Source organism: Corvus cornix, chromosome 2 (genome assembly GCF_000738735.6).
Source record: "Corvus cornix cornix isolate S_Up_H32 chromosome 2, ASM73873v5, whole genome shotgun sequence".
In the NCBI taxonomy this organism is placed as follows: Eukaryota; Metazoa; Chordata; class Aves; order Passeriformes; family Corvidae; genus Corvus; species Corvus cornix.
The window spans coordinates 91004818-91032214 of NC_046333.1; the positions used below are offsets into that span (position 1 = coordinate 91004818).

Here is a 27397-nt window from a genome sequence, read left to right on the forward strand (position 1 = left end):
TACAAAGTTCTTTCTTATGTGTCACAACTTCTTAACAAGTGCTTCTGGAGTGTGAAAGTGCACCTATCCTGTTGGGGGGAAAAGTTATTAATTCCTCCTTCATGAAACAGCTGCTGGAATTTTCTCAGAACTGGCCTTCATATTTGGTTACACTTCTGGAAAATTATTCTATTTATATACAGCGGAAGAGGTATAACTCACTTTGGTTTCCATTTAACTCCCAACTTCCATTAGAAAGTTGTCCTTCTGTTAACATCAGTATTGGTTTGTGTTGTTTCAGAAGTCAGATTCCGACCATTTTATGGCTTTTCTGTAGTGGTCCGTTGCGGTTTAGGAATGGTATTCTCCAATTTAGTACTCCCACCAAAACCAGTGCTGCTGCCCCTCCCCTGTGGTGCACTTGAGAGGGGAGTTGGAGGCACAAAAGGCAGAGAATAATGTGCTAAGAACAATTTACTGGAAACAATGAGAAAAGAAAACTAACCGTAACAGCAACAATATTAGTAAAAAAGTGTGCAGAAGAGTGATTCACATGCCAAAATGCTCACTGTGGAGCCCGCAATTCCAGCCACACCACCCTGACAGCAAGAGAGCCTTTCCTTCCAGAAGGAGAGTCCCTTCCCCTTGTGCCCCAAAACGAGGTACAGAATAACTTCTGGGTCCTAGACATGCCCCCTCCTGGCTAGTGCAAAATTAACCCTGTCCTGGCCAGAACCAGGACATGGTTATACTGGAGAAAACTGGTTTTTCTAAGTAATAAAACTGTAAAGCACAGCAGCATTTTAAGATATTAAACCTTACAATTAAATATTGGGTTTGAACCTTGTAAAATCTTTGGATAGCACATAAATTTTGAAAGCTTTTTTTTTTTAATTCTCTCCTTGCAATGCAATCTTTTGATAGCTTTGTCAAGATTAGGCTGAATCAAAGTTAAGCCTTTTTTTTTTTTTCCTTTTTTACCTAAAAGGAGCTGGAATCTGTTCTGTAACCTCATTTGCTACATCTGGAGCTACTATCGGGCTTTTGATCAGACCAAGACTTACAGATGGAAAAGTTCTACTTTAAAATTCCTCACATGTTTGGAGATGTCAATAAAGTTCTTTGAAAGTGTCAGAAACTGTTGGGGTTCCTCCCCCTTGCCATAGGGCCCTGGGAGAGGGGACCCTGGGGCAGAGGCATGGCCTACAGGGTCTCCCTGCTCCCTGGTCACACGTACCCTAATCCCATTCCCCATTGGTTATTTTGTGTTCCCCTGCCCGGGGAGGACCCTGGTTGTCCTGTGATTGCTCAGTTCTTCGGCAGTCCCCCAGCCAGGTGGCTGGAGAATAAAGTTCTCTGAAACTTCTATCAAGAATTGGTCTCTATTTCTTTCCACGGGCCTCACTGTCTAATGCATGTTGCAGGAGACCCCACTGCAACAAGAAACGATTGCTCTGTTTGTAGTTTTGCTAATACCAGTTACAATGGTATTGTTTCCAGTCAGAAGAAGGTATAAAGAAACAACCAAATGAGCCCTTCTCATTCCCCTACCCATTCAGACACTTAACTGCACACAAACACCTAGGCACAGAAAGAGATGCACACACATGCCACTCTGCTTCTTTGGAAAGAATATATTAAAGTATTGGCCTTGTGGAATAATGAAGGAAGTATGTAAATACAGCATTCTATTCTTTCAAGAAAAGCTTTAAAAATGCACGTACTCCACTCCCCCTAAATTATGGTAGAAGATGGGTCATAATAGCTAATGTAGTAGGCAAGAAGGGAGAATGAGCACAATTCCCTAAACTCGATAAAATAAGCAATTACTCTTGTTATCTGAATGGCTCTGTCAGTGGAGAAGTTGTCTGTGTCATAACAGAATCTAACAAAGGCTGTTGCCTTTAAGCATCAAAGGCTTTGGCCTTATTATCTTTCTAAGATGTGCATGTATAATAAGTTTTCCCAACAAATGGCGAGGAAGCATCTCTGGCAAAATATAAAATGGTGATAAACTATGTCCAAATGATTAATTCACAGAAATTCTCCATCACACTGCAGCTACATGTGCCCGTCTCTTCTGTTATGCCCTTGGAGATTTTCATACTAAACGTATGTGCATATTTTTCATGGCCACTGATATTTGAATTGCAGCCTGCTCCCATGCAGAACATAAAACACTTCAAACTGCATAATGCTGACTAAATTATAAGTTCTCCAGTGGCCTGAGGTAGCAAGGGCCATAATAATGAGTGTGCTTAAGTGGTTTGTGTAGATTTTTTTCCCCTTTAATTTTAATGCCCCGACTTGCTGCTGTCTTTTCTAAAGCTAGGGATTGTCTCATACAATCATAACAACAGGGAAATAGAAACTGCATTATGCTTTGAAAAAATGTGGGATGCAAAGCAGAAGCTCCACTCATCAGGCACAGTGATAGCCAATTCAGCTCTGTCAGTCACATGGAATAGAAAATGCTTTGGTGACTTTGTCCATACTTGTAATTGTATTTGGGCTGTTCCATGTATAAAGTCACATTTACTGGATAGAAAGACACAAACCCTTCCAATTACATTCATATTGCACATCTAAAAAAAAAAAATACACATGTGAAATCTGATTTGATTAAAAAGATAATGAAACTGGGTAAATGAAGCCTGTAAAAATACTGAGCATTGTACTTATGGCATTACAATAGGTCAAAGTGGACATCTGTAAGAGCTGCAACACTTAGTGATTTTGCAATGTTTTCAATGTTCTGGTATTGGTTATTTTTCTTGGGTTTACTCAAAAGACAAATGGATGAAAATGCTTACACTGCAGCAATGCTCACTTCCATGGTAATTGGAAAAATATACACAAACTGTGCTAATATCCACGGATGTTTACAGTCAGGCAGATAAACAGAGCCTGGGCACATGTTAACTGTTTCCATCAACTTCCCCCACCTCTAAATAGAGACCATTTTTGGCCAGCACATCGAGGAGCAAGGAGCTGTTGACTTCACAAATCAATGCAAAGGAAGACAGGCTCCTCAGAAAACCCTTTTCGTGTGCCCTCTTTTGTTCCACAATGTTTTGGGAAGTTCATTTCTACACTCCCTGCTCTACACAACTGAGGCAGATGTTTAAACTCACTTCTCACAGGATTCAGACTGATCCCCATCTGCACCTATCCACTTCATCTAGCCTAAGGTCTGAGGACTTCTTTGCAGATGACTGCAAACTTATGCAGCTCAAGTTCTCCTGTATCAATATGGCTACACAAATCTTCCCCTGGCAACAGTCCCTGGACCTCTTTCTCACTGTGAAAACACAGAGTAAAATACTTTGGCAAGCAGTATCTAGACTTAAATGGAAGGACTGAACATGATGGACTTCTGCCCTATCTCCAGATTGCTCCAGAATCCTCGTGTGGAGCTCCTGGGTCAGTAAGCAGTAAGGGTGGCTCTGTTGGTATAGCAGAAAAAGATCAGCAGTGGCTCTGCCAACTCTCTACAACAGGTAGGAACTCCTGAAGCAACACCAAGACCTCCCAGGAAGTATTGTCTCTTCTCTTCGGCCTCTCTTACATATCTTGCATATCCTCTTTCCATAACAGAGAAATGAATACATCATTTTGGATACTGTTCAGCCATTTTACTTACTCAAAGTGAGTCCAAAGTGAGGAATGAAACTACTTGTTAGTTGTCAGAGAGTACAACCCTACTTGTTGGAGTGTCTTGACCTTGTGCAGCTCTTTTCCTCACTTTCATTTTATACTTTGTGATTCAGGCACTGGGTTGGAAATATAGATTAGATTTATTTATTTGTTTGTTTGGTCTGTCTTCACCCCCAAAATAAAAGCATGGTCAATTTACTGAGTCACAGCTTGGCTGAGGCTGGAAGGGACCTCTGGAGGTCATCTGGTCCAAACCCCCTGCTCAAGCAGGGCCACCTGAAACTAGCTGCCCACTAAAACTAGCTGCCGACTACCATGTTAAGATGACTGTTGAGTATCCACAAGGATGGAGACTCCACAACCACTTGGTTCTGTCTTCTTTGCAACTTCCTTTCAAATATTTTTATGTGCTAACAAAATCCCCTTTGTGGTCCTCTCCAGTTTTCATCCCAGCTCACTTTCTGTTCAACCTATACTCCATCACCTTCTCCATGACAATCTTGTGGGAGACAGCATCAAAAGCCTTACAGAAGTTGAGGCAGACAATATTCACTACCTCATCCACCACAGCAGTCATTTCATGACAGAAGGTTATAAGTGGTCAAGCATAACTCCCTGGGGTGATGACTTGTCCTTTATATGCCTGGAAATTGTTTCCAGGATTAGCTACTCCATCACATTCAAAGGGATTGAGGTGAGGCTGCAGTTGGCCAGTAGTTCTTGGGGTCCTCCTTCTTGCCCTATCTGGAGACAAAGTGACACTTGCTTTCCTGCAGTCCTCAGACACTTCTAGTGACTATCAAGATTATCAAGAGTGGCTTCTTGATGATGCCAGTTCCCTCAGTTCTGATTGGTGCATCCCACCAGAGCCCATGGACTTACATATGTCTAGTCTGATTAATTATTTTCCACCTTGATCCTCTTCCATCAAGGGTAAGACTTCCTTGCTCCAGCCTTCCCTCTTGGTCATTTAGCCCTCAGATTTCTGAAGGTAGGTCTTTCTGATAAACACTGAGGTAAAGAGGCGTTCAGTAGTTCAGCCTCTCCCACGTCATGTGTCACCAGGGCTCTTGCCCCATTCAGCAGCAGACACATATTTTCTCTAGTCTTCCTTTGCTAATTATGTACTAAGAGAAGTCTTCTTTCTACCTTTAACATCCTCCCCTAGATTCAATTCTAGATGGATTTTGGCTTTCCTAACATCATTTCTGCCTGTTGAGACAGTGTCTCTCCTTTTTATGTTTGAGTTTTGCCAGAACTCCTTGTTCACTCATATAATCGTCCTGATATTTTTGCCTGATTTCCTGCTTGTTGCAATGGACTGTTCTTGACCTTGGAGGAAGTAATCCTTGAAAATCAAAGAGCTTTCTTGGGCCCCTTTTCCATTCAGGGCCTTATTCCATGGGAGTCTGCCTGACCAGATCCCTGCAAGGCCAAAATCTGCTCTCCTGATGTCCAGAGTCATGATCTTGCTTTTTTGCCCTGCTTCCTCTTCTCAGCATTCTGACCTCCACCATCTCATGGCCGCTGCAAAGGCTGATTTCAACCTTCACATCCTCAACCTTTCTCATTTGTAATTATGAGGTCCAGCAGAACACCTGTCCCTACTCATCCTATATCATTTGGGTCAGTAAATACCATCCAGGATCCTCCAAGAGAGCATATGTGTTGTTCCTTTGGAAGATATCAGGTGGGTGAAATTTCCCCAGGAGGACCACAGCCTGCAACATGAGGTTTCCTCTGTCTACAGAAGACCTTTTCCATTTGTTCTTCCTGCTTATGCCACCTGTAGTTTACACCTACTATAACATCACCCAGTACTCAGTAACTGATACCCGAAAGCTCTCAGCTGGCTCACAGTCCATTCCCTAGGCAGAGCTCTATACACTCCAGCTGTTAATATTACACAAGGTCCCAAAAGCCCAGTAAACAGGAAGATGTTTGGTGTCTGAGCACTTATTTTGACTACGAGCATACACTGCTACCCATCAGTAATGACATATATAATTATTCATGATTGTTGTACAGGGTATACCACCAAAAGTAGGCATGGTTTACTCAGAATACCTGGTATGACTTCAAGGGGCATCAGGTAAATTCCGTATCTCCTGAAATATCTGTCTGCATATTTGTTTACCTTAAGGTGTCTGAATGACAGAATTTCCAATCATCCATTTAGTTTGGGTAACTTCTGCATTGTATAATCTGCTCACTGCATTGCTTTTACTGGCAAAATTAAGTCAGGCCTGTATTTTAACACATGAAAAGTGAACAGGTATGCTGATTCATCAACCTGAATTCATGTGACAGAGATTCTTAAGATGCAAAAGCCCTAATATTACTGTATTCAGGTACATGAAGACCCTTGCTTGCCAAAGAAATAAATGGGCAGTGATCTGGCTTCAATCTCTTCCTTTGTCTCTTTCTCTGGCATAGCTTGTCCAACATTTTAAAGTGCAAGCACCTGCAGCACTTTAGTCTTCCTCAAGTCAAATGTGCTTCACTGAGGCCAAGTGGACAGCTAACCTTTAAAGAGGCTTTTTAAGGAAAGTTTCAATTTAAATTTACATCCTTAGTCAGAGAGAAGTGTGCTGAGGATTCACCTGCAGCTTCAGGCAGATTTTAATTTAAAACTAAAAATACTACTACAAGAATAGCCAACTCTACTGATGGTGTGATGTGTAGGCATCCTATATAACACTCTCCTGAGGCAGACATTCCAGCTCTTAAAGCTGAATAAAATATTTTCTTTGTCATACCAAACCTTGCATATCCCCAAAGGTTTTTCAGAGAAGGTTTGAAAATAAAGATGTGTTTTAGGAACTCTCATTTACAAAACAGTATGAAAAATAGTCAGGTTTCAGTACCTTTTAATGAGCAGGTGAGCTTTGTTTAGTCCTGCCTTCAGAAGTGGAATATTTATACCACCTTCCTCAGTAAAACAATGCATCACTTACCTCTTGGGCATTCACATGTGAATCTTGTCAAGATCTACTGCCAAGTTCTGAAGTGTCATTTTTAGGATGAAAGATTCTTAGAGAACTATCTCACAAACAAACTTTCAAGAGTTGATTGATGTTAGAGGCACCTTGCTCTGAGTGAGACACTGTAGCTTGTTCAAATTAGTTTACAAGATTTCTCATTTCAGCTCATTAAAAACACAAATGCTGGATGCTAATAACTCATGGAAGTAAGGTGCTTTTTATGTATCCCTTTGGAGCACATGCTGTGTTCCTTAGCACTCTTAGGATTGAATATGTGATAAAGGTTGAATTTAAAATAGAAAAGACTTCCACACAGTACTTCAAAAGAGAATTTAAGTCATGTCTTTAACATTCTACCTGAGCCCTGTTTTAAACATGCACATTTTCAATCCCACAAAACTACATAAGTTTTGAGCACTTATCACCTCCAGGTAAACAACATACATCCTTTTCTAAATCCAAACCTAATGATCATAATTATTCTTAAATAAAAGCTCATAAAAGAAGAGAAACATATTTTTCAAGCAAAATGCTGCACAAAGTGGTAAAACTGAAAGGCTTATTTAACAAGGCCCTGTTTGTGTGGCTCAGCCTCCTCGTTAAAGGATTCCCTTTCCCCGTAAGAAATAAATTCACCTTTCCTCCGCAAACCATCCCTAATAAAACACTTATCAAGAGCAGGAAACAAGCTCATAACTTGGTAATGTGGCCACCTGTCAGGTGGGCACTGGTCCAGTGTTACTGATTTCACAGAGGCTGCAGAAGAAGCTGTAGTAGAAGCTGTAGGCCACAGAAACCAGCTCGCAGTAACTTTCAGGTGTAACTGACATAGGATTAATAGAGCCAATGTCCCAGATTACGTAGTTTGCTTATGGTGCAAAATTCTAACTCTCCCCATCTCGGAACATCATCTCTTTGCAAGCTGAAACAAACTGCAGACACATGTTCCCCTTTCTTAAATTACCCTTGCTTTGATGTCATTCATGGCATGATTTTAAGACTACATAAATAAAATACATGCCTGAATGTTAACCAAGCACTGAGCAGAAATATGAGTATGAACTGGTTCCACTCACAACTCTTAAGTAAATGTAAGCATTGTAAGACTTACTTTCTAGCTTCTGTGTAACACCCAGTAAAACCCCTGGCCTGGGTCTGTGAGGAATTACCTAGAGCCAAATGGAAGACACAAAAGATGGGTACTTAAATGAACTCCTTGCAGATGCCCAAGTAGTTAGGCACCTCATTCTCCTTGGGTTTACAGTAATGCCTCCCACATGTTACAATTACTTAACAGCTCTCCAATTTTTATCTTAAAGCCATTCAGACCACTTCTCTAGCCCACATCTTGTCACCAACTGAACCAGTGTATTAGCTGTGGCTCCTGTGGTTCAAGAGATGCCATTGTCACTATAAAATTTTCATATGAGCATAATTGAGCACTTTCCAGAGCAGTTTGGCCCAATTTAAGGAGCCATTGCGGAAAGACAGGAAAAGGAATAACCGCTGATTACCCAAATATTCTATTGTCAGAATTATATAGAGCATTTGCTCTTTATGTTGTTTAATTCAGTTTGGAGACTGCACCCTTCTTATGATGAAGACAGGTCACAGAGCTTTAGTGATGAAAATGAGCACCTTCAATCCCCTAATTTATAAAGTATTTAAACCTTTGTACTTCTGCAAGAGCTGTCACTTGCATTATTTGTCCTCCTCTCTTTAATGGATAGTTGTAGTTCCCCTACGTTGATCTGAAATCTGACATATTATTTCTAATTAAGGACATCTAATGGGAAAGTTACACTTTCCCATGATGCCTACTACAATAAACCCTTCTAATTATTAATATATCTAGGCAAGTGACATCTCATTATTTTGGGTGACTTCACAAAACCGGCTGACAGGGAATAATGATGACTCAACGCCAAACCTAAATTTGGAAGAATTTAAGTAGATCAGAGATTTCTCACGACCATAAATATTTTTGATTCAGATGGTTTAAACTAATAGATACTCAGACTGGAGGGTTCAGAACAGTTATACTTCTTCCCACTGTAATGGGAATGCCGACTGCAATAGAGAACAACACTGGTGTGTTTTGAAGTGTGCCTGTGAATACACTCTTCCTGTCACAGTTCCATTTCTTAATCTTCCCATACCTTACTTCTACAGCAAATACAAAGCATAGTGACTGGAGCAGAGAATGCACAAGGGCAATTTTAGATAATACTTAAAATTTGATTTGGCATTCACTCACCAGTATTATTTTGTGGGTTCTCCTTTCCTGTACGTAAACAGGGGAAGGCTTGGATCCCTGTGTCTGTTTGGAGTTCACCCAACTATCCCGTGGAGCTGTCAGAATATTAGCCTACATTGAGCAGTTGTGTTACGTGGGTGAGAGACTGCCAGAAAGCTCTCCGAGGGTGGCATTAGTTGTGCCAGTGTAGGTGGGTTCCTCAGCCGCCCTCTCCCCGTAAACTCTGCTCAGGGCACAGCAAGAACAAGGCCTTGCAGATGCTTTAGGAGCCTCTCTCACCACCCAAGGCACGCTGTCGCTGCCAGGGCAGCCACAGTGACATGGTCCCAGCCTCTTCCCGGTCCTTGGGGCACAGCTTAGGGCCGGAGGCCGCACCACTCCCCCCGCTCACTTTCGGAGCCCCAGAGCGTTCAAAGCGCCCGCGCCGCTGGGGACGGGGCCTTCGCCCCTGCCGGGAAACGCGGGGGCGAGGCGAGGCAAAGCGAGAGGGAGAGCCATTAGCTCCACAGCAGCTCGCTGAGGAAAGGGCCACGCCGACGGCCGGCCACCCTCCAGCCATCCCAGGGCAGCTCCCGCCCAGCCCGGGCCCGCTATCCCTCATTCCCAAGGCTCCTGCTGCCGGCGGCCAACGCCGAGCCGGCAGCGCCCCCTGGCGGGAGGCCGCGGCCATGGCGCCCCGCCCGCGCGGCCCGGCCGGGCCCTGGCGCGGCGGCAGCGGCGACCTCAGCGCATCTGTGATCATTATTATCAGCGGGCTGCAGCGCGCCTCGGCTGAGGGGACAGTGATTTCTGGGATTGTCGATAGCCATGAATAATTCAAGGCGCTGCCGCGGAGGCTGAGGAGTCCGCGATAAGGGTATCGAGAGATCAGCGGAAGTTCCAACTTTTTGAAAGTGAAGGGGGAGTGTTAAACTCGATTCCTGGTGCCCGGTCCACCTGTATCAGCCGGTCCTCGTGTAGCAGTTCGCATCCTGGCATGCTCTGTGCACCTCTTCGGTCCCGGTAGGATGCTACAGGATGCAGAGTCCAGCAGCTGACCTCAGGTGGTCCAGTGCTCTGGTCTGGCTCCCAGCTAAAGCAAGGCAGGGTCAGCTGGGAGGTACGAGCTGTCTGTCCAGGGCTTCATCTGAACCCTCAGGTCTTGAAATCCTGAAAGATTGGGAGATGCACAGCCCTACGGATAACCTGCTGCACTGCCTGGCTGTCTTTGTGGGGAAAAGCATCACTGATAGGGACTCTTGTTTCAGGACTGTGACAATTAACTCCTGTCCTCCTACCCTGCAGCGCTGAGAAGAGCCTGACTCCATCTTCTTGAGAACCTCCTTACAGGAATCAGAAGGCTGCTGTCTTCACTAGTTGCATAGCTATCAGAGGGTCCCATGTAGGCCTCTTTTGCCCATGCTGAACAAGCCCCATTCCTTCAGCCTCTCCTAACAGGGAAAGAGCTCCGGTGTTCAATTATTTTAATGTCCCTTGCTGGACTCATTCTAGTTTATCCATGGCTTTCCGGCACTGTGGATCCCCAGACCGGATGCAGTGGGGCCTAACAAATGGTGACCAGAGGTGACTGTCTCCTCTCATTCTGTGGCTGGTACAGCACAGGTTGCTGCTGGCCTCCTTTGCCGACAGTCTGTGCTCCTATCTTAGGTCCACCAAGGCCCCCAAATCCTTTTCCACAGAGCTGCTCCCCACCACTCTGCCTGTATTTCTCCTCAAGGTTCTTCCTTCCCAGGTAAGGGACTTGACATTCGTCCCTGCTGAATTTTGTAGTTTCTGCTGGATAACCCACTGAGGTACTATTACTACTGTTATCTAAGCTTGATCATCCAAACAATTTTTTATCTGTCTAGTTATCCACTCATCCAAACTGTGATATCTCACCTTGGATATAAGAATACTGTGAGACAGGGTGTTAAAAGCTTTTCAAAAGTCAAGGTGCTGCCCTTGCATCCACAAATTCAGACATTTGTCATAGAAGGCACATCAGACTGATGCCTTATCAGGTTTCCTAGACACAGAGACTGGACAGGAGTAAAAGAATAAAATAGGTATTTATCTGAAAGACCTTCAAAGGTACACCCTGGGAGAGAGAGGCTATTGCCAAAATGGACCCTAAGATGGATGACAGATCATGAGTTCTTCACACCTTTATAGGTTTGGTTCATTTGTGTATCAAGGTTAATTCTCCAATTAAAGCTTCAGTTCAATGATGTAATTTCCCCTCCGCTTGCCCCCCTTAGAAGCTCTTTGGATTATACTTTTTGGGCCTAGGATGGTCTGAGTGTCCTTGGAGAGCAGGCCCAGAGAGGCTTTTGTTATGTCTACTCGGCCTGAGAGAGCAGAAACCACAAGAAGGCCACAAGAAACTTCAGAGTTACACTCTAAGCAGTACAGGATTTGAAAAACACAAAGGTCAAGATCCAAGGCATCAAGACTGTCATATCAGACTAGTCAAGCAGCTGGCAAACTCATGCTGACTCTTGCAACTTTCCCCGTGAATCCTGGGAAGGAGCATGATCCAAAGCCTGGGGATGGTGGTGTTCCTATCTGGACACCAACACATTTGTGAATGTTTTTGTAGTGTTTTTACTTCTCATTTCAACACCTAGAGAATATCAAGACTGTCGAAGAGCAGTTTGCCACTGATGCCAATGTTAATTGTTCTTGGAGCTTTCTGTTGACAGTGTTGTTGCCTGCATAACCAGCTAAGGATGAAACATTACCAGCAGGGAAACTCTAGCAGAAAAGTGATTTATTCAACATTACACAATGTGTCTGTTGTCAAGCGGGAGTAGAACTCAGGATGTACTTCCTTCTGGTCACATACTCATCCCCAAATGCATCACATGATAACTAATGCCAAGAACATTCAAACTTTTGAGACAAATAAATACTTCTTCCATCCAGTGACCTCAGCTTAAGGTTTCATTGCATTATAAATATACCTGTCTAACATGTATAACACAAAAGCAACACAATGGTGAAGTGAATTATCTGGATTGCAACATGCACTTGGCTCTGATAATAAGCACTTACAGGGAACATAAGCTCATTGGGGACTGTTAAAAAACCTAGGATGATAGACTGAAAAAAGCAGGTACATGAACTGAGACAGCAAAGCTGGCAAAAATATTGTTGTTGGAAATGGAAAGCGAACACTTATTTTATGTTTTTATGGGAAATTTCTAGGTGTGTGTGATTTTATTTTGATTTTTAAAATACTACATTTTAACATAAATATAGCTATACAGCTCTCAGTCTCGTTTTAAAACTTTCTGTGCAATTTTTAATTTTAAAATGCAGAAAGCATAGGGCAGTGTCTTTCTCCTCTTATTCCCTTCCTGAATCATCCTTGTTTCACCTAGGAAATCACTGCTGTGTCTTTGTAAGATGTCTTCTTACAAGTACAAAACAAAGAATCTAGGTTTTCTGTATGTGTGTAACTAAAAGGAACCCAGTGTAACAGAGCCAGACACAGAAGGTGAAAACAGTATAGTATGGATTCCTATCCTATCATCAGCTCTGCCTTCTGTATTTGCTAGTTGTTTGGCATGTTCTGCTTGTGAAATGGCTGTGCAACACTTCTAATGTTGCATGTTGTCTCCAGGAGAGAAATAAGGAGTTTCTCATGCTGTGCTTATGCACAGTTCTCCCAAATTAATTTAAAATATTCACATGTACATAATAGCTAACATATGAGAAGGCTATTGCTAATTTCCAGATAACAAACAGGCTAAATCATTTGCTTAGTTTTGTTGATATATCCAACCAAGTCAGAGTTTTCTGGTGGTGTTTTTTTGGTAGTTTTCTTTTGTCCTCTTTGTCCCCTCATCTCTATAAATGAACTGCTCTTTGTGTTGCTTTGATGCAACAGAAAGGCACTATAAAATTAGTCCATTAATAACATTTGTAATATTTATCGAATAACTATTCATCAGATTAGCAAGTGGCAGGGCCTTCGAAGGTGTTAAGCAATGGCATAATGCCAACAGGGACGTGAGCCACCAACATATTAAAAAGATATCTAAAGCAACACAACAAACACATTCTGCAGCTCCTTGTCTAAGAACATACCTATGGCCTCCTTGCACGCACACTGTGTTTGCAAAGAAATTATGCAACCAGGCATGGTGGGTGGGATACTCCATTTCTAGATTATTTTAGCTCAGATTCTTCTGCAGTTCCCTGCACTTAAATCCTCAGTGGCTTGGATGTGGTAATTGCACGAGTATAAATCAGGCCAGTATTTGGCTCTTTAGTTCAATACTTATTTACTGAAAGGTAAAAAGGGACATTTCTTTTTTTATTACAACTTCTCAGCAAGCATTTTTCCACACGTAGAAAACCATTATTATGTTTAACCAGTGCTATCACAAACCCCAGCACATTTAGGAGCTGTCATGGGGCACTGCCTAATCTGAGAACACCACTCTCTTCTAAACTGAGCAACAAATTGACACTACTAATGTTAGAAGTCAGTATCTTTGATCATTTCATTACATTTCAGGATACTTCAGAAGGTGTATCTCTCTTCACACAGAGGAAATAAGGAAGAGCTTGGTTGCAAGTAATTATTGCTGTGCAGAAAACAGTACCTGGAGCGATTGGCTTCCCTGGGAGCTGGACCCACGTCTGCTGGCTGCCTGGCTGAATCACAGGACTACTCAGCATGACTTCACAGTCTGTAATCTGGGTGAAACACAGGAAACCACCTGTGGCTACACTAAGGAGAGGCATTCTATTATTGCAGGATTTGCTATCTGTTTCTGAATCTAATAGCTTATTTCCTAACTGTGCACTGATTTGAATGTATTTGTTTTATTACACTTGTCAGCATGATGAGTGCCAAAAGTGAAGTTATGTTGGGCTAGGAAATACAGGGTGTTGCAGTCTTCAGTATGTACTAGGTCCTTTTCCTCAGAATATTCAAAGCCTACCACAGTCTCAGCATTTTAAAAGACCTTTGCCCACTTCATGACAACGCTAGATTTGCTTGAATGCTGATTACACAAAAAAATGTTGGCAAATTTTAGCTGCAACCTGTCCACTCTCTTTGTGCAAGGAACAGAAAGGAAAACCCCAAAGTTTATGTATCACTGTGTAGGCTAAGAAGCAACACAGCATGCTCAGAGAATGGTAACCATGAATGCTGTTGCTGTGCAATGAAAATGATGGGATTCTTGGAATAGAGATGACAAAGCACCACGAAATTCACTGTAGGAGGATGTCTATAAACCACCAAGGGACTAGCAGAGGCGTAGTATGCATAACACCCATGTTATTGTCTCAGGGACATATGTAGATGACAAAATATCCTTCCATGGCATTCAAAGAGATGTTGTATGATACAGACAAGTCCATGGGACATGATGGGAATACTGAAGGAGCTGTCTGGTGTCATTGCAAACCTGCTTCAATTATCATTAAAAGGCTGTGGTGACTGGGCAAGGTTTCTGCCAAATGTGAGAAAGCATGTCATCCCTATCTTCAAGAATGGCAAGTAAGATTCAGGGAACTGGACCTTATTAGTCTCACCTTGACTTTGGGGAATGTTATAGAGAAAATAACCCTGAAAATAATTTCCAGTTATTTTAAGATGGTGTTTGGGAGTAGTCAGCACAGATTTACAACAGAGGAAATCATGTCTAACCAACCTGAAAGCTTTCTATGAAGAGCATCTCACTGGATGAGGGGAGACCAACAGACAAGGTCCCAGACAACCACGTCTAGGTGGCCTGCTTCAGCAGGGGGGCAATGGACAAGATGTACTCCAAAGGCTCCTTCCAGCCTCAGCCATTCTGTGATTCTGTAAAATGCATCTCTGGCATTGCTAAGGACTACAGTTTGTGTGTGTGATTGACACATACACCAAATAAGCAATTAAACTACATGATAGGAGATAAACACTACCATGTTTTAGGAGCATCTGTATCTATATATCTATATATATCTTGTATTCCATGGCCCAAGCAGCTGGAAAAGTGGATGTCTGCATACACCACTTAATTACCAGCACAGAGAATGATACTTTCTGTTTGCTCTAAGTAAAGGTATATCAGCAACAGATTTTGAACTAAGTCTGTGATAAACAGTAAGTGCTTTGGAGTCCTGAGCTGCTGAACTAAGTGAATCCCAGGGCATTCAATATTATTTCTGACTATTCAAAAAACAACCTAAAAGAGAGGCAGATCCTGGAAAGAAAACCAGAAATCCCAATCTAGTAGCTGTGCTTCTATCTCTAGCTTTTACTCAATTTGTTTTCCTTTTACTCATTCTTCCCATTCTTAGGAAATAATGGTGGCAGAGAGTGACTTGGAAAAAACATATATGGACAAATCTGTGTAGAACAGTCGAAATCAGGCCCCTTGTGATCAAATCTATTGCACTTTGTTGGCTACTGGCTGCGCAATGGTTTTGTTCCACAAATCAACAGGAAATCTCTCCACCGGCTAATTGGAGGCCACCGATTCTGTGGGGTAACAAATCACTTAGGCTTATTAAAGACAAGAACTCACAGCCCACATATCAAGTGTATACACGAGCGCATAATATTTTTAGGTTATTTATCAGGAAATGCCTTGAATGGGCCTGTTTTCCAACACTCACCTTAACCTGCTTATCACCTTCAAGAACCCTGCTCCAGTACAGCACTATCCCTCTGCTAACAGCCCTGATAATCACACTCCTCTTAAGACCAGACAGACCTATTTTGAGAGTGCTGTACATGCTTAAAAACTCAGAAAAGTAAGAGACCAATTAAAATGCTATAGATTCAATGCTGGGAATATGGCAATCATACTTCAAAAATCTGTTTGCTGTTGTTTTTATGACTGTGTGTTAACTCCATTAAGTTTTAATGCACACTGGAATGCTGTGAATGACAAGTGGCAAAAATTGCTTTGAAAAAATTCCTTGCTGTGACACTTTAAGGAGGACACTGCATTAACAGTTTATTTCAATAATACAAACTTCTGAGAGACTGGAAATTAAGTGTTCCAAATGAGCTTTAAATATAGCACAAGAAGTTTCAGTTTTAATGGACAAAGCCTGTTCCCACTAAATGTACCCTTGTACTGCCAAGAGGGCTTTGAAATAAAATAAAGTGGCAAGTTCAAGGCTATTAGTGTCAGAGTCAGACAAGCCAAGCAATTGTAAATTAAGCTGATCTCGGTATTAAAGGAATCTCTTTGCATGAACTCTTATGTTCCCCTTCACTCTCAAAACCAAAGCTGCTCCCTTGAGAAGGTACCTGGCTTCTGAGGCAATTGCTGGAGCATGAGAAATACTATAGATGACTGCATGAATAATTTCCAGCTAACAAAGTATCTTTACTTAAAATCTGATCTTCATTAATGCTCAAAGTGCAGAAAAAGAAAATTAAATTCAAAGAAACTTATAAAAGCTTCTTGTAAAATAACAGTGCTCCTCAGCAAAGTCTTTGGGTTAATAACTACAGATTAGTCAAGTCTATAACGCTAGACTGAATCATAACAAGAACTGGTTTTTGTAGCATTTCCTTCTTTGGTAAAACCCAGAAGATACCACTTTTCATTATGAGGTAAGCAAAGTCTGCCAACAAAGATTTTCATTTGAACTGAAAAGGAGGACAGAAAATGAACAGCAAATGGGAACAAAAAAAAGTTTTCACCTTTGAAAGCCTGTGACAGATCAGGACAAGTCAATGAAATGACAGTCTCCATCTCTGGTCTCTTTGTCCAAGTGACTGCAACGAACAACCTGATCATAATGCAGTGGCATGTCAGGCACCCCTTCTGGGTGCTTTGGATGCCTTAGGGCCTGGCAAATGCTAGTAGAGGTCTGGACAATTGAATCAAACTTCTGGTCTAGTGAGATACTGGGTTTTGAGGCCCTGGTGATGGTACTGACTGGACCTCCACTGCCTACAGCAGAGTTTAAAGAGCAGCCCGTGCCAGCCCTGACACACAGACACACAATACAGGACTCTGACTCAAACTTACCTCCTCTCAAAGGCAGAAAAAGAAGCCATGGTAAAGAACCTGTTTCGTTTCTCCACTTACGATGGCAGCTGAATCAGGCCAAAGAAACAGACCTTTCAAACTAAGTGCAGCAGAGGATATGAAGGGTTCCCAAATCTAAAACCACATTTTTTTCTTCCTGTGTTAATAAAGCCAACTCTTCACATAGTGGGACTTGTTGATAGGACAGTCTGAGGAACCCTTTCTTGTGTCAACACAAAGAGCCTATATGTATATGCCAGCAGGTCTCCTTTGGCAGTGTTGCATTCCATTTAAATCTCTTTTCTGCTTGTTCTTTGATGTCCTTGGGCTAAGATTCCCAGATTTACTGCACTATTTATCCTCAGTCACTACGCAGCTTAGGAATTGGTCAATAAATCCATCAGCTAGAGAAACTAAAGCCTAACTCTTCCCTATCCTAGACCAATGTCTTATGGGGCCACAGTCCATGCATCTTGAATTATTTTTTCACAGTGAGACAGATTCATCCAGAAGAATGAAGCATGCCCCTACCTTGCCTTATAGTCCTGAGGTTACTACAGTCTTCTGGGCAGTAGCATACATGAATTTGAACCCTCTTATATAGTAGAGAAAATACCTCTCTCAACCCTGCAAAAAGTTTTCTGTACTGAACTGGTCAATGTCTTACTGAAAAGGGCCTGAAAAAAACCCCTAAACACCACACCTCAATTTATTGCAGGTGAGTACTTCTCCTTTCAAACAATAAGGGTCAAAAGCAACAATGTTAATGTTTTCTACTGTTAATAAGAACCTCCAATTGTTTCTCTGCCTTGAGGTCCTTTAACCAAAACTGTCCACATGTTTCTTCAGGAAAGGACAATGCCATTAGCTTAATGTTATATAGTTTGCACCCAACACTTCAGTAGAACTCTCCTGCCATATTATCTTTAGTAGCAGCTCTTGAAAACTGTGAAAGCAGAAACAATGTATTTTTATGCAAAAGCTGAAATTAATTCTGAAGCAGAATTCTGCATAAGGAGTGCTTTTCTTCAGCCTAAGACACATCAGAAACAAAATGACACTCTAAATGTTTACAGTCTTATAAATTTGGTGACATATGTGTACTTAAAAAATGGAACAAAAATATTTTGCACATGGCTTTACCAATTACACTTGCAATGTTATTAGCATGACCAGCAATGACCTCAGGGTGCTAACAGGCTCTGATTGCCCTTATCAGCTCATAACCACCTTTTTTTCTGCAATACCCCTCTGCAACCTCTTCTCCTCTTCCTCCTGGGGATTTAAGCTGCCAGTGTTTGAAGTCAGCTCTGACACAGCACAGCTGCATAACCTACTGCAGCTTGGCCACTCCGCTGTTTGCTGCCTGCATCCTGGAGTGGTACCTCAGATGGCCAAACCAATGAAGCCATCACAGAAACAGCTTGCACACCCAGCTGACATATCCAGACAGCTGCAGGACAGCAGGACCCCACCACTTCCACTGGTGCTATTATTTTTATCACTGCACCCAAGTTCTATCCCTAATTCTGCAAAACTCCAAAATCAGTACAGCGAGGAGCATGCTGAAATGTAAAATCTTTAGTTATGTACTGAGAACATTCAGGTAATTGGAGCTCCAAGATCTTCTTGCCTTTACCTGCAGTACTTGAGTCTTCAGAAAGATAAATATAGTGTCAGAGGCTTCTGAAGACTTGTATTTTAATTCCTGATGATTTGCATTTTAACTACTTAACAAAAAAATGGTATTTACTAAGCAGAAAATTATTTCTACTTGTAATTACTGTAACTTTCATTTCAAAATTCCTACAAAATCAAGTTATAAAAATGTATTTTTAAATATATGCTAGCGTTACTGTCCAAAAAAACCCAGCCAATACCAGGTAAAAGGTTTTATTCTCAAAAAAAGTCAGCTATATAAAATATTTTAACATTCTGTTTAAATATTGGTGACAGATAATGCATTTCCTCAAATAAAGTGCTGTTTTTACAAATAGGTATTTCATTTTTACTTTTACTGCTGTTTTAACCTCATAATATTGAATAGATAAAGTATATTTTGGTTAACGAAGAATGCAGCATTACTTCTTTATATTTCTTCCCATGAAACCATTACATTTTCAATCTGGACTCCTTTATCTGTATCCAATCAACAGAGGCATATTCAGTTTATGTATTTCCCCACATAGGAGGTGTCACAATTTGTGGTGGGCTTCTTGCCTTCTTCTGTGCTTTTGTTGCTCTTGACTGTGCTCATGTAGGTCTCCCATGGTTCTTCATCTACAGGCAAGAGTGGAATGAAACATCCATCTTCTTGCATGTTTATCCATTCTTCCTGCTCTTCTTTGTTTTCCTTAAATCCAGACCACTGATGCCTTGAACAATTCAACACTTAGGTTGAACTACAGAAGTAATCTCTTTATTATTTTCTTTTACTTTTTGTGGGTTTTGTATTTTAAGCATGTTACTGCAGAAAATCCTATGTCAGTGTAGTCAGGACTAACCTTTCTAATTTTCATTTGTACACTTGGATTTACTTAGTCAGATGCCAAACTTCACCATAAAAAAAAATATTTTGTTCCAGTAGCTACCTTTTAGAAGAAACGGCTTCTTGTGGTTTTGAAGAGCAGCCAGGTGCTGTAAAAGGGAAAAAAAAAAGTCTGAAAAACTGCAACCAGCAAGACTCACAGCTGTAAACAAGAGAGTAATTCCACAACTACTGGAAACAGACCCACATTTCCCAATGTTATACCAGAATCTAACAATTTGATCCTGTAATTAATTTTACTCATCTTAAGCTGTCTCCTGTATGGAGAAGGAATAAGAAGTCAAACTCATGTGTGAAAAGGTCACCTATTGCCACAAAGTGTCGAGTATCCCTCTCTTCTCAATGTGCACTTTTCCAGCAAGTGATTACCTGAATCCTGTACGATTTTTATATGCAAGTCTATATTGATTTTGCTCCTATTTTTATGCCTCGCTCTTCAATCTCTAACTCCCTCCTTTGGATAATTTCTACTTGATATTTTTGTCTCTGAATCCAAAAGTGAAAAGTAAATATACAAACAACTCTGTATCTGCAGATATATATGTATCTATCAATATATACAAGACACTATAATATGTAACGAGAAACCAGAAGACCAGAATTTCCACTAACTATAGACTGAATGGTATAACTTTCTTTTTCCATCATAGGCATACTCTTCATTTAAACTTTTGTCTGGAGAATATGCAGTTTATTCTTTTGATATCTATGTCCTGCCTTTCTTCATTGCCCTTACTAGGTGTTTGGATTTTCTCTTTTCTTCCCACCTATCAGTGTTGTTTAGATGGTGGAGATTGGGTGCATGAAGCTTGACACAGGCCCCCAAAATGAATTAAACAATTAGTCCTGGCAACTGGGCATTCAGAAAGTCCAATTTTCTTTTTTACCAGAATCATGTAAGCAAACAGCTCACCTCAAACCACAAAGAGAAACTTTTCCTGGGGTAATATAATTTGTTAAATCCCATTCTCTCAGAAAGCTGGACTTTATGCCGCCACTTGTTGTTTCACTGAAGTTGGAGGCCAGACAAAGGAGGAGCATTTTGTTCCTCAGAGCAGTCATTTTGCCTTATGCCTCCATGGGCTTGTCATCTGCTCTAAATGTCGAAGCAGCACAGTAATTCTGTGTTTGCTGGACACATTTGCTGGGCTATAAAGAAGCAGTATCTTCCTAGTAGTTTCTCTGATCAACGACAGGGTGCATTGTCAATTTTCCATGCTGTAATGGTAGCCAAACTACCAAAGTGTCAAAACCCACCAAAACGTTCACTCTTGGAATGAATAATTTCATCAGAATTTTCTAAAGGTGACCAATTAATTTCCATTAAAAAGAGAGATGAAGGCAACACTCCTCATGTGTACTGTTTGCCTATTCAGAGTTCATTCCTGGTGCCTCCAAACCTAATGGCTTACAGGTCCAATAACCTCTGAATTATTTACAATGCTCTGCCTTATTCAGGTCAGGCAAGGACTGGAACATGGAATTCCCACAGCCTAACCTAGTGCTCCCTGGCATGGGGTGGGGAGGAAGCAGTCTCAGTACTTCTGACAGAAAGCAAATGTTTGTCAAAGCCTGTTGTTTTCTGCAATGCAGAATCAGCTCACTTCTAGCCCCAGGGATGATACAGCAACTGATGTACAACAGAAACCTTCTCCCAACTGTGAGCTTTACTATAATTGGAATAGCTCATCTGCCAAAACCCAACAAACACTCAACTCTTCCAGGAGTTCCTGTAGTATAACAGGGAGCTCAGGAGTAATGATCTCAGCAGGAGGTGCTCAACCAGAAGCTACAAGAAGTCAGCAAATGATTTTGAACTGCCAAAAAAAAAAAAAAAACCTCCAGAAGAAACTGTAGGGTGTTCCCTAAAGAAGCCTGTTGGGTGAAATTAGTTGTACCATCAATCCTCTACTTCTGATAGTCTTGCTTTTATTTATTCTGCCTCTCCTTGTTTTCCTTCTAGTGTATTCCCTAGAAGGGTGAATGTAGATAACCACTGCAGCTCTCCTCTCCTATAAACACTCACCTGGATGTACTTCTATTTCTGCTGCATGCTATCTCATACCAGCAACAACTCCTGACTCAGTGGTAGCAGGGGAGGGACTGAGCCTGGGCAGTGGGGACTGGAGCATTTTGGGCGGAACTAAAGCTAAGGGGACACTGGAGCTATGGATGGGGAAAGGCGTAGAAGCTGCAGACATTTGCAGACGAGGTGATAATAATCAGTCGACAGACCTCCCAAAATTATAAACTACAGTTCCAGAAAGTAAAGATTAAATTTCTTTCCCCCTGCTTTTTCTTTTCTGATTCTTATGGATATACCTGGATTATATTTCACTTTCTTCTTTACACCCCTACAGGCTGCAAACCTCGTAAAAGCAGAGATACACTGACAGCCACTCTGATTCAGGTACTGAACTTTTAAAATTACTCAAAGTATTCACAAAATCACAGGGAAACAGTGAAACCAACACAGCTGGAAGAGCAGAATGTTTTCATTATCCTGTGAGCTACATCTAGCTTTCTAAAAGGGCAAATCATGATGGCTTTCTTGCTAATGGTGTCCAGACAGGCTCCTATGAAGAGCTGTGGAGAAATGAGATGATACAGACCATGCAAGAAGCATAAAAATTTCACATACTACTTTTCAAACGTACCACAGGAGGCAGCCAGTTACAGATGCCATGAGGTAAATCAATGATTAGACTGTAATGAGCTAGAGAAGTAAGTTCACATCAGAAAAAACTAATTGTATTTACCATGGAAAAACTTGGGAAGGATACAATTTCAGAAGCCTTCCTTAGGTGGGAGTCCAAGATACCTTAACCTGAAGTAGTAGCAGAAAAGAATACAAAACAAATACACAAAGCAAGTAATAGCAAATTTCTAAGCCCAATGTCCTAGAGAAGCACAAGGATTAAGCAGCTGAACTGCTGTGTACAGAGCACAGGGTGTTGTTTAAATTGTCACATAACTGAGGTGTGGTAACAGTGATGCAAATCTTTTTAATGGTTCAAGATGAAATGCAGGGAAACAGAGACCAGTGAGACGGACAGCAATACCAACCAGATTAGCAAAAACTGTACCAAAGAATCTGAAGTTCTGTGGAAAACAATCAAAAAGAGTTTTGGTAAGTCTTGCCTCATCAACCTACTAGAATCCCTTGAAGGTGCCAACAGTCTTGTAGATAAAAGAGGTCCATTTGATGCCTGGATTTTGACAAGACACTCACAAGGTCCAAGGTTAGCTCTTAAGATAATAAGGAACCCACAGGGTAAAAAGAAAATTTATTGTGTAGATGAATAATCTGTTAGGGAGGCAGAGGACAGAAGGTTGCTGTAAATAGTGATTTTTTCCATAGCAGAGAGATTCACCACTAGTATTTCATAGGGATCTGCATGAGGATATTCAGGATATGAACAGTATATTCAATATATGATTTTGAGAGGGCATATAAAGTGAAGGGAAAAACCTTCCTAAGTTATCCATGTAAATAAAAAGAAAGGTAAACAGAAGACTGGCAAAAGGACTTCATGTGACATCTGTGCCCAAACAATAGGACAGCAGACAAAATTTGATGAAGATAAATATGAAATAATATTAAGTAAGGCAAATGGAAAAGAAGATGTATGTGTGTTTATATAAAATTATAGGCTGTGAGCTCAAACTCAGTAGATTAGCTGGGTTGTAAGAAGTAATTCCAATTAATGCCAATTCAGTCTCCAATTATAGTCAACACAGCACAGTACTAGAAATAACTAGGAAAGGGCAAGAGAACGGAAAGTAGAGAACACAACTGAGAAACAGACATCACTCTGTCATGTAAATCCATAATACGCCTACATTTTGAACACTGTATGCTAGGCTGGTATCTCCCACATCTGAAAAGGTAATATCAGAAAAGAGAAAAACTATGGTATAGGAGTGACAAAGCAGTCTATAAGCCTTCCACTTGGAAAAAAACATGAATGGAGAAGAGTATCACAGTGATCTGTAAAATCATCAGTGGCATGGAGGCGGTGAAGAGGAAACAACTGCTCATTGTATCTTCTCATCCAGTACAATGAAGCAAAAGAAGTCAGGACATGGCAAGTTCACAGCAAATGAAAGCAAGCAGCTCTTCACATCAGCGTCAGATGAGACTGGATGAAAAAGCTGAACACAACTGTATGGACCTTGGATCTGACTTGGTACAGCTGCTCTTATGCTCTAAAATGTTAACACATTCCTGGAAATTACTTCAAGTTCCAGAGACTGCCTAAGGGTTCTGCTGCTACTTTTTACAATAAAAAGCAGCTTACCTGGTGCAGAAACTTCTTTTATCTACGTGTTCTCTTCCTCTTTTCTGTTAGTGCTTCTGTTTCACAGCAAATTCTGTATCATGGAGCTCTCAAACACAAAACCCAAAAGCTAATCTCTGATGCAACCTCCTTGCAGCATCTTGTGAAAAGCTCAACAGGAGCAACTCTTGCCTCCATTCTTACAAAAGGATGCTGTCCCCAGCTCTGTGCCACCACTCTTGTCCTTTGATGTCTTCAAGACACTTAAGGTCAGCAAGTTGCTTGCAGGTATGTTACATCTCTATGCTTCTTTGGTTCTTGAGTAATTCCAGTTCTTTGCACCATGCAATCAAATCCCAAATAGCTTCTGCTCACCTAGTAGTACCTACAGAAGAGGTTCTTCAGCTCTGGGATGTTACCAAGAGACATTCAGAAGTTCCCATGCATGCTGAGAATGGAAAATTGCACAATGCATACAGGGACACCTGATAGTGGCTTTCAGCCAAGCAGACTACACAGAGTACTGGAAGTAGCCCACATTCACTAACTACCCCAGCAATTCCTAGTTTTCCCCAAGACATCAGCAGGTCAACAGTTAGCACCTGCTTTCACATAGCTAGTGAAATGCAGCTGATTGAGATGGGAACAACTGGGACTACCTCATTATTAAGGTTTCCTAAAGCATACAATATCTGAATTACTTAACATCGCCCCTAAACAAATGAAATTATTTTGTGAGTGGATGAAAGCAGCAAAATAAACAATTGAAGAAGAAGCAGTTTTAACATGGTGAACTTCTCAAGGCTAGTCAATGGCTTTTGTTGTTTCTACAAAAACATGGATACAGAAGTACACCTATGTAGATAGGTTATGCCCCATTCCTTAATCTGGAGTAACAGATGAGTATCTGCCTTTGTTTCAGGTGGCTGGCAGGACAGAGATTTGCAATTTTTATATCGGAGAGTGTAGGAAATGTATTCATTAATTACAGGTCAGCAACACCTTCCTGAATGCTTTGGTTACAGACAGTGCATTTTAAAAGGCAGTTTCTCTAGCTTGGCTAGCAGATAACACTGGTGCTTGGAATACATGTATTCCGAAGAATCCAACTATAGATAATATAAAAATACCACCTATGCAAAATAACTAAATGCACACTTACCTAAATACATAATTAACATAGCTGCCTCAACTGTTACGCTAAATTGTAAATCTTGAATATATTTATTCTACCTTATCATACTAAAGTGTCTGCTATAAAGAGTATGCAAAAGAGTATGAAGAGTATGTATCATACAGGAACACCTCCCACTGATGCTACATACATACAGACAGTATACTGTACACTCTGGATTGCTATACTTACATCCATTTTCTGTGTTTAGTAATGTAAAACAAAAATCTATGCTTATTCCAGATAGTACTGAGGGGTGTATAAACATCTTAGAGATACCTCTACTGTTCATGTTGAAATCTTCTCTATGGTCACAGCAAGAGACATACATCATTAACCAGGAAAGCAGCTAACTGGCTTGTTTGTCACATTCTGTCTTCCAGCCAAGTATTAAATAAAATATCCACACATTTGGACATTAGGAAGACTTTTTTCACCAAAAGAGTGATTAGACATTGGAATGGGCTGCCCAGGGAGGTGGTGGAGTCACCATCCCTGGAGGTGTTTAAGGAAAGACTGGACATGGCACTCAGTGCCATGGTCTAGTTGTCATGGTGGTGTTTCGTTATAGGCTGGACTCTGATCTCAGAAGTCTTTTCCAACTGATTTTGTGATTCTGTGATTCAACCTGTAATTAATTTTTCAGTTAATTTCAGGTGCTACTTACATTGGGAATGACCTGGCGGCCGTGTGTTACTAACACTACTCTCAAAGGAAGAGTGGAAGTTGTGTATAGTTTCCTGTAAAATCTGTCTCTCTCGACCCTGTAAAAGAACAGTAAAATAAAATAAGGTATTCTTAAATTTCTGTTTAAAAAACTAATTTATTATGAATTCACAACAAATGTGTAAATAATGTGTGTCTATGTTCAGCACACTATTAGAAATAATAACAAATCCTTACCTCACAGAGACATATAGAAAACCTTGTAGTAATCTTTTCCTGACACTACCAGACACCAATAGAAACATTTTTGTTACTTTCTTCCTATCTTTACTGCATGTCTTAGCATGGAACATCATCCACCTCCCCTAATTTTTAACCTCATCACTACTGTTGATCTAAACTTGGGGAAATTGTCTGTGGTTTTTTTGTCTGAACTTCCACGATTAGAGAGCGAATGGACCTCCAATCTAAAAAGGCTGCTGAGAAGCTTCAGCAGGCCTAATCAAAGACAGGTTCCAGTACAAACTCCCTCTGACAAGAGCACTGTTAACTGTACACATCTTAGCAAATCTGTTAATATTGATATAAAATTCAAAGGCATTAAAAGTGTAAGAAATGAGAGAAGAGCTATTTACCTAATTACAGAGGAATCAAAACCTGTTATGTTAACCAAAGGACACCTTTCTGCTTATACTGCATTCTCTAGCTGGACTATTGCAGCCAGATGATTCTTTTTAGCACTGCTGAAATCAATATTCAGAAACTGCAATATTGCTCCTGTTTACAAATAGCTTCTTCACTGGACTAAGAAGGAGTTATTGAAAGAGAACAGGAAGTCCCCCAAAGGAAGATTTTTCACTAATGAAATACATGAAACACTTTGCTTGGAAAAAATTAATTTAGCTTTTCTAACTAACATCTGCAACTGAATTTCAAAATGTATGTTGAATTAATTATACAAACAAGCCTTGAAATAATTTACTAAGTACAGTACTTCAAAATGTACCTTTCCTGCATTCAGTTCAGAAATAGCTGCCAAAATTTGCTGTCTTGATCCATCAGTTTTAATACCCAGCTCTTTCAGATCACCATCAGTAAGTGTAAGAAAAGCTTCCATATCCACCTGTATATTAAAAAACAAAAAGAAGAAATAAAAGAAAAAAATATAAAACAAATTTACCTATGCAAAGATTCATTACTACAGGTTAAAAGTGGTTTGTTAGGCTTTTTAATCATATAGACTTACTGTAAATATTGTGCAAAAAGTATTTTTAATGAATTTCCAGCACCAAACGGTACACATTTTACCACTCTGTTGTAAAGCTTCTAATCTGCTGTTAATCATTTAACTAATCGTGATAGTAAATCTAAGATATTAATGGATTTTTAGTTTTTTTCCCCATCGATTCCTATTAATACAGAATATATACACTCCACAGAAATTCCTCTGCCTACAGTAGCAGCTACTTGAATATGCCTAAGGTTTCCCTCTTTTCTTTTCTTCACCCTTTTCCCCTAAGTATTTTTGGAATTTCAGAATATTGTGTTTACTTTTCCAGTGTCCCCTGAGAAAAACCTAGGTTTTGTTCATATATCAGTTTTTATTAACAACATATCCATAAGGCTGTGATAAGAATAAATATCTAAAACTTTTCATATTGATATAACCTTCATACACAAAGCATATTAATTCCTACAGAATGCTCCCTTGCCTATCATGCAGGGGAACAATAATAACCCAATATATTGTGATGCAGCTAAATTGTCTGGACTTGTGCTGAATCCTGAACTCTGTAGCAATGTCAGTTTAGTGCATGTCTATTCACTACCCTTTGCTTTGACCAAATAAACACACAATATTTGCTCCCATCTG

At 40.7% G+C, this 27397-nt stretch overlaps 1 protein-coding gene across 6 annotated transcripts in view; it reads right to left on the reverse strand.

Moving 5' to 3' along the window:
• Positions 1 to 11612: 11612 nt before the first annotated feature.
• The window catches only part of ANKS6 (ankyrin repeat and sterile alpha motif domain containing 6), a 48429-nt gene continuing 32644 nt past the window's right edge, over positions 11613 to 27397 (reverse strand). For 3 of the 6 annotated variants that reach the window (XM_039549161.1, XM_039549162.1, XM_010393882.4), the window contains exons 15-17: positions 26531 to 26647; positions 25526 to 25622; positions 11613 to 19493 (exon numbers count right to left, since the gene is read on the reverse strand). In XM_039549161.1, coding sequence (XP_039405095.1) covers positions 19444 to 19493; positions 25526 to 25622; positions 26531 to 26647 — 264 coding nt within the window. In that variant the 3' untranslated portion in view covers positions 11613 to 19443. Of the gene's footprint in view, positions 19494 to 22163; positions 22232 to 23705; positions 24133 to 25525; positions 25623 to 26530; positions 26648 to 27397 lie in introns of all 6 variants that reach the window. The other 3 variants (XR_005601452.1, XR_005601453.1, XR_005601451.1) reach the window with 3 other exon arrangements.